The sequence below is a fragment of the Euphorbia lathyris genome, chromosome 8 (genome assembly GCF_963576675.1).
Source record: "Euphorbia lathyris chromosome 8, ddEupLath1.1, whole genome shotgun sequence".
Lineage (NCBI taxonomy): Eukaryota > Viridiplantae > Streptophyta > Magnoliopsida > Malpighiales > Euphorbiaceae > Euphorbia > Euphorbia lathyris.
The window spans coordinates 63,339,504-63,346,981 of record NC_088917.1 but is presented as its reverse complement, the minus strand read 5'-3'; the positions used below and the strand labels follow the sequence as shown (position 1 = coordinate 63,346,981).

The window sequence follows — 7,478 nt, the reverse complement described above, 5'->3', positions numbered from 1 at the left end:
AACTTACACTCCAAATATTCTGTCTTATTTCGGCTCAACTTAAAGCCTCTAGATTATAGAGTTTGTCTCCATAGTTCCAACTTCCTCTCCACTCATTCTTTCGTCTCATCAACCAACACAATATCATCTGCAAACAACATGCACCATGGTATACCATCTTGAAGTAAACTTGTTAGTTCATCCATAATAATAGCAAAAAGAAATGGGCTTAGTGCGGAACCTTGATGCACCCCAATCGTAATAGGAAACTCTTCAGTCTTCTTATCATTACTTAATAAAAAATTATTTTTTTTATTAATTTATATTTCTCTTTTCAATCACATATGATATCTTTGACATGAGATGTTCTGACTTATTTTCTTTTCGTTCACGAGTGAATTCCTCAGCAGATAGAACCAATCCTGACCTGATTCATTTTCTTTCTCAAGCGTAACCATATTGTTCAGCTCATTTTCTAGATCCATCTGAAAACTAGAGAAAAGCAGCCACAGCAAAAGTACAAAAGTAAAACGATCCAAATCCAATTGACTTGTAGACCTCAAAAATTGGGAAAAGAAGAAGTTGAGAATGGAAGACGAAGGAGTACTGAAAGCACCATTGATAAAATGTGGAACAGAAGCAATTAGAGAGAAAATAAAGAAAGAAGAGATAAAAGAGGAGGCGAAGAAGCAGGTGAAGTTAGCTGGAGGTCTAGTATGTGTCAATTTATTCACGTATATGATACAGGTGATTTCAGTGATGTTTGTGGGACATTTGGGTGAGTTGCCTCTTTCTTCTGCTTCCATTGCCACTTCTTTTGCTTCCGTCACCGGCTTCAGCTTATTGGTACTTCTGTTTCCATTAATTCTTCAATTCAACCCAATTTTATACGTTTTTCTATGTGCTGCCAAAAGCAGATCTAGAGTGTTTTTTTGTTTCCATTAATTCTTCAATTCAACCCAGTTTTACATGTTTTTCCATGTGCTGCCAAAAGCAGATCTACAATGTCCTTTGTTTTGTTGTTTAATGAGCAGAAAGGAATGGGGAGTGCGTTAGAGACATTTTGTGGCCAATCTTATGGTGCAAAGCAATACTCAATGCTTGGTGTTCATTTACAGAGAGCAATAGTTGTTCTTCTTCTCACCAGCATTCCACTTGCAATTATATGGGCAAATGCTGCTCAGATTCTCTTATTTCTCAAACAGGATCCTCTCATATCAATTGAGGCTGGGCACTATGCCCGTTTCATGATTCCAAGCATTTTTGGATTTGCCATCCAAGAATGTCTTATCAGATTCCTACAGACCCAACGCAATGTGATTCCAATGGTGATTTGCTCAGGAATCACAACTTTGTTTCACATATTACTTTGTTGGACTCTTGTGTTTAAGTCTGGACTTGGGAGTAAAGGTGCTGCTTTGTCCAATGCTATATCTTATTGGATCAATGCAATCTTATTAATGGTTTATGTCACAAAATCTCCTTCCTGTAACAAAACATGGACTGGCTTTTCCAAGGATGCTCTACATCTCCAAGGAATTCTCAGTTACCTTAAACTAGCAATTCCTTCAGCTGTAATGCTCAGGTGTTGTTCAATTTGTTTCTCTCTTCAATTTTACTGTATAAATTCAATTGAGTGTGCTCTATTTTAAGTTCAATTTTCGTAATTTTATGTTTTGAAATAGCTTGGAGATTTGGTCATTTGAAATGATGGTTCTGTTAGGTGGTCTTCTTCCTAATCCACAACTTGAAACTTCGGTGCTATCTATCAGGTTAGACTCATGGAATGATTGTAATTATCCTTTACACTAATGTTTCTAACCAGTTGTTGTAAATTGCCAGTCTTAACACAACTGCAATGATATACATGATACCCCTAGGAATCAGTGGAGCAGTAAGGTGAGCCTGGAACATCAAGATTGAAATACTTAAATTTGTCCTGATGACAAGACTTTCTCATATATATATACATGATTAATTAGTACGCGAGTGTCAAACGAACTGGGTGCTGGACGGCCACGAGCAGCGCGTATAGCAGTTTGGGTTGCATCGGGAATAGTTATTACAGAAGGCATTTTGGTAGCCTCCATCTTAATCCTTGGTCGCAGACTTTGGGGATACTCATACAGCAATGAAGAAAGCGTAGTGAATTATGTAGCACAAATTCTGATATTGACTGCTGTACTCCATGTTATTGATGGCATTCAATCTGTGCTTTCGGGTCTGTCTGCACTTGTATTTATTTAGTGTTTTGTTTTTGATGGCATTCAATCTAACAAACTCTTAATTGATTGATTTTGACAGGAACTGCAAGAGGTTGTGGATGGCAGAAGATTGGAGCATTTATTAATTTGGGAGCTTACTATCTAATTGGCATACCCTGTTCCATCATTTTAGCTTTTGTTTACCATCTTGGAGGAAAGGTACTTTCATTGATGTCCTTTTCTTCACAAATTAATTAGCTTTTGTCTGTCATTTGCCTCTATGGTGTCTTATTTGACAATGAATTGTTGGGTTTTAGGGGCTGTGGACAGGAATTATAGTAGCACTGGTTGCCCAAGCAGCAGGCCTATTGACAATAACTTTGAGCACTGATTGGGAGAAAGAAGTATGTCAATTTTTCCAAATTAATTCCTTCTTGTTCATTTAGATTTGGATTAATTCATTATTTTATTTTATCTTTGTTTGTAGTCAAAGAAAGCCAGCGATAGAGTTTTTAACAACAGCATTACTCCTCAAGATTCATTGCCATAACCCAGGTGAAATCAAATTAATATAACAAAAACAGGGGTGCGGGTCCTTGGATTCATTTGGATACATTATAATACACAAATGATAATAAATGATTGGTGAAAAGTCAGGTTATATTCGTGGTCAAAGGCGAGGGTCTAAACTTGTAAATTTGAACACTACTTAGTAGTATATGTAGATGTATCATGTATGTACAAAAAGAAAAAAAGTATATTTAGATGCAAGTTGCAAAGGGATATACATATTATAATTTATAACACATTTTTAGGATTATTTTCCTAGTTAATTTGGTGAAAAACTCAGTTAATTAGGAGATAAATTATTAAAGCAGTGAATTTTGTAAAAATGAATGATTCAGAGCCTTCTCTTCTAGAAAATGTATTTTTGGCAACAACAAACAATGTTGTTGCTGAAAATTTAATTTAGCAACAAATATAGTTGTAACGTTACCAAACATTATTGCTGTAATTTCTTCCTATTCTCCCTTAAAAATGATAAGATATTTCAGTTATCATAGGATTGGTTTTGTTAGAATAAATCCCTATTTATTAGGTGTTAGCTGTTAGAATAAATCCCTATTTATTAGGTGTTAGCTGCTAAGTTTTTGATGAGTTATCGTTATATTTGTATCTCTAAATTAGTGGCTATTCTTTCTCTTTTTCTGTTTTGTAATTGCTATTTAAGCAAAGTTCAGTTGTTGAATAAACAAGTCATTCATCCATATTGTGCAGAGTATTTTACTTAATCCTTACAATTTGGTATCAGAGCCTCCCACTGGGCCTGAAGAAAAAAAAAACAACCAGCAGTTTTTTTTTGAGTGATTTCCAAACACAAGAAGAAAAGCGAGAGAATGAGTGAAGAAAAGAATTTCATGCACCCTTCTGTTCCACGTTTCGATGGTCATTATGACCATTGGAGTATGCTTATGGAAAATCTGTTGAGATCCAAAGGGTATTGGAATTTGATTGAAACTGGTTATAAGAAACCAGTTGAAGGAGTGGTGTTGACTGAAGCACAACAGAAGGAACAAGAAGAGTTGATGCTGAAAGATCTCAAAACCAAGAATTACTTGTTTCAGGCTATTGATAGAACAATTCTTGAGCAAATAATGGAGAAAGATACTGCAAAACAGATCTGGGATTCCATGAAAACAAAGTTCGAAGGAAATGCTCGGGTGAAACGGTCGACTCTTCAAGCTTTGAGGAGAGATTTTGAAGTTCTAGAGATTGAAACAAGTGAATCCATTACAGAATACTTTGCTCGTGTCCTGGGTATAGCAAATAAAATGAGGAGCAATGGAGAGCAGATGAAGGATGTCACTGTTGTAGAAAAAATCCTTCGAACCCTAATTGAGAAATTCAACTACATAGTTGTCTCAATTGAGGAATCAAAGGATATTGATGCACTCACAATTGATGAGCTCCAAAGTTCATTAATTGTGCATGAACAGAAGTTTCGGAAGAACAACAGTGAGGAGCAAGCCTTGAAGGTGACTATGGAAAAAGATAGATATGGAGGAAGAGGTCGAGGAAGAGGTAGCTACAGAGGCAGGGGAAGGGGCAGAGGTCGCCAAAGCTTCAATAAGGCTACAATTGAATGCTATAGGTGCCACGACCTTGGCCATTTTCAGTACGAATGCCCAACTTAGGAGAAGAAAGCCAATTATGCAGAAATAAATGATCATGAAGAAATGTTGTTGATGTCTTATCTTGAGGTAAACCATGTATTGCGTGAAGAGATATGGTTTCTTGATTCAGGTTGCTCAAATCATATGAGTGGGAACAAGGCTGCATTTTGTGAGTTGAATGAGGCATTTCGGGAAACAGTAAAATTGGGAAATGACACCAACATGAGTGTTCTTGGAAAAGGAAGGGTGAGACTATACTTCAATGGCAACAATCATGTGATCACTGATGTGTTTTATGTCCCAGAGCTAAGGAATAACCTTTTAAGCATCGGTCAACTTCAAGAACGGGGTCTTGCAATTCTAATTCAATCAGGAAAATGCAGCATTTATCATCCGGAGAGAGGACTTATCATTCAATCTCAGATGACAGCCAACCGAATGTTCATTTTAATGGCTAATTCTGAGTTCGATAGAAAAAAGGGGGCATGTTTTCACACAACTACCTCAGATTTATCTCATCTTTGGCACTGTAGGTACGGACATTTAAGTCACAAAGGCTTAAAAACACTACAAACAAAGGAGATGGTTCATGGTCTTCCATTACTTCCAACATCAGATGTCACTTGTACTGATTGCATGGTGGGAAAACAACATAGAGATCCTTTCTCAAAAAAAACCACATGGAGAGCTACAGAAAAGTTGCAGTTGATCCACGCAGACATATGCGGTCCGATCTCTCCAGCGTCAAATAGCAAGAAAAGGTATTCGTTATGCTTCATTGATGATTTCAGTAGAAAGGCATGGATATATTTTTTGAATGAGAAGTCTGAAGCATTCAACATGTTTAAATGTTATAAAAAACTTGTTGAAAATGAAGCTAACTCATCCATTAAATGCTTACGTACTGATAGAGGTGGGGAATTTAATTCTAAAGAATTCAATGAGTTTTGCAAGGAGCATGGTATTAAGAGACAATTGACAGCAGCATATACCCCTCAACAGAACGGAGTGGCGGAACGAAAGAATCGAACAGTGATGAATTTAATGAGAAGCATGTTGTCTGAAAAAAAGATGCCAAGAAATTTTTGGCCTGAAGCTGTTAATTAGGCAATTTATGTTCTAAATAGAAGTCCTACATTAGCAGTAAAAGATGTCACACCACAAGAAGCTTGGAGCGGGGTGAAACCAACAGTGAAACATTTCAGAGTCTTTGGCTGCGTCTCCCATGTGCATATCTCTGATGAAAGACGGACAAAGTTGGCTAGCAAGAGCCTTCCTTGTGTTCTTCTAGGTGTCAGTGAAGAGTCAAAAGCCTATCGACTATATGATCCTATCTCAAAAAGGATCATCGTTAGTCGAGATGTTATTTTTGAAGAGGAGAAACAATGGGACTGGGATCAACAACTAGAAGAACAAATGTTGGTGGATTTGGAATAGGGAGATGATGAGGACTGTATTGCTGATGAACAAATAGAAGAACGCAATGTTGCAGAAAATGGTGAGCCAGACTCTTCAAATGGCGAGCCAAATTCAGCAACATCCGGTGAATCAAATGGTGAGTCAAATTCAGCAACATCTGGTGATACAACAGAAGATGATTTAGATGGAGGAGGACGAATTCGAAGAGCTCCAGCTTACTTGACAGATTATGTCACTGGCGAGGAAATCTCAGATGAAGATTTTGAAGTTAACATGGCTCAAATCATGCCACCAGATCCAATTACTTTTGAAGAAGCCCAAAAAAGTCTAAAATGGAGGCAAGCAATGGATGCTGAAATGGAGGCGATTGAGAAGAATGAAACTTGGACGCTAACTGATTTGCCTGCAGGTGCCAAGAAAATTGGGGTGAAGTGGATTTATAACACTAAATTCAATGAACTTGGAAAAGTGGATAAGTACAAAGGAAGATTGGTGGCAAAGGGCTATTCACAACAACAAGGAATTGATTACACAGAAGTCTATGCACCAGTAGCAAGGATGGATACAGTTCGTATGATCATTGCTTTGGCAGCTCAAAGAGGATGGAAGATTTTCCAACTTGACGTGAAATCCGCTTTCCTTCATGGAGATATAAGTGAAGATGTATATGTAGAACAACCAATGGGATATGTGCAGAAAGGGAAGGAGCAGAAAGTATATAAATTGCAAAAAGCCTTGTACGGACTAAAGCAAGCTCCCCGAGCTTGGTTCAGTCGTCTTGAATCACATTTTGTCAGTGAAGGGTTTCAAAGGTGTCATAGTGAGCAAACTTTGTTCATCAAAAACGACAGTGGAGGTAAGATTCTTGTCGTAAGTGTTTATGTAGACGATTTAATATACACTCGTGATGATGAAGTTATGATGAGTGATTTTAAAGATTCCATGCTAAGGGAATTTGATATGTCTGATTTGGGGGGTGATAGGGGTCAAAAACCCCTATCTTTGGGTACGGTTTTAGGACGGTTTTTAGGGTTATTTGGCTAATAAGCGAGCAATTCTCGCATTTAAATGCTTTTGTGTGAGTAAGTTAGGAATTGAGAACATTCTATTTACTTTTCGTCGTTTAGGCTTGTTTTGTAATCAATTTAGGCAAATACGGCCGAAATAGCATGCGTATTAGAATTCCGTTATCTTTTGAAGCTAATTGGTCCGTCAAAAGTCGCACCAAACGAAGCGTTTGCTCAAAATAAGCGATTGACGGATCAATTTGGCTTTTGGACTAATGTTTTCCGGAGTTTTTATGCGTGTGCAGGTGTGAAGTCGGACGAAAAAGGTCGCGGAACTCATCGAGCTTGGATCGAGCGCGTTTCGGGCGAAAATGCTCGGCGAGCAGGGCCCTACGGGCCATTTCTGCTCGCCGAGCAGGCCTCTGGAGGCCTGCTCGCCGAGCAGGCCGCCAGAGGCCTGCTCGGCGAGCAGGAGCCTGCTCGTCGAGCAGGGCGCCAGGAGCCTGCTCGGCGAGCAGGGGGGCTGCTCGGCGCGAGCAGCCTTTCCTGCTCGGCGAGCAGCCCTGCGGGAATTGGTCAAAAAGACCAATTCCGCCCCCACGAAGCCACGCTCGGCCCCACGTCTTCCTACACCAACTAGGACACGAAAATAGGTCAAAACGAGGCTCGAGACGCATCTATAAATAGGGTTTTTC

The 7,478-nt window shown here is 38.7% G+C and overlaps 1 protein-coding gene across 1 annotated transcript; it reads left to right on the top strand.

Annotated features, from left to right (window-relative positions):
- Nucleotides 1-344: 344 nt before the first annotated feature.
- LOC136203528 (protein DETOXIFICATION 16-like) lies at nucleotides 345-3,014 on the top strand. Its single transcript, XM_065994696.1, has 8 exons — nucleotides 345-825; nucleotides 1,014-1,564; nucleotides 1,665-1,751; nucleotides 1,822-1,878; nucleotides 1,962-2,200; nucleotides 2,284-2,402; nucleotides 2,501-2,587; nucleotides 2,671-3,014. Exons 1-8 carry the CDS (start codon nucleotides 568-570, stop codon nucleotides 2,731-2,733), a joined length of 1,461 nt encoding a protein of 486 aa, XP_065850768.1. The 5' UTR covers nucleotides 345-567; the 3' UTR covers nucleotides 2,734-3,014.
- The last annotated feature ends 4,464 nt before the right edge of the window (nucleotides 3,015-7,478 follow it).

Coding starts and splice junctions, on each gene's coding strand:
- LOC136203528 (XM_065994696.1), top strand. CDS start 568: ATGGAAGACGAAGGAGTACTGAAAGCACCATTGATAAAATGTGGAACA. Junction 826..1,013: donor TCACCGGCTTCAGCTTATTG/GTACTTCTGTTT, acceptor TTTAATGAGCAG/AAAGGAATGGGGAGTGCGTT. Junction 2,588..2,670: donor GCACTGATTGGGAGAAAGAA/GTATGTCAATTT, acceptor CTTTGTTTGTAG/TCAAAGAAAGCCAGCGATAG.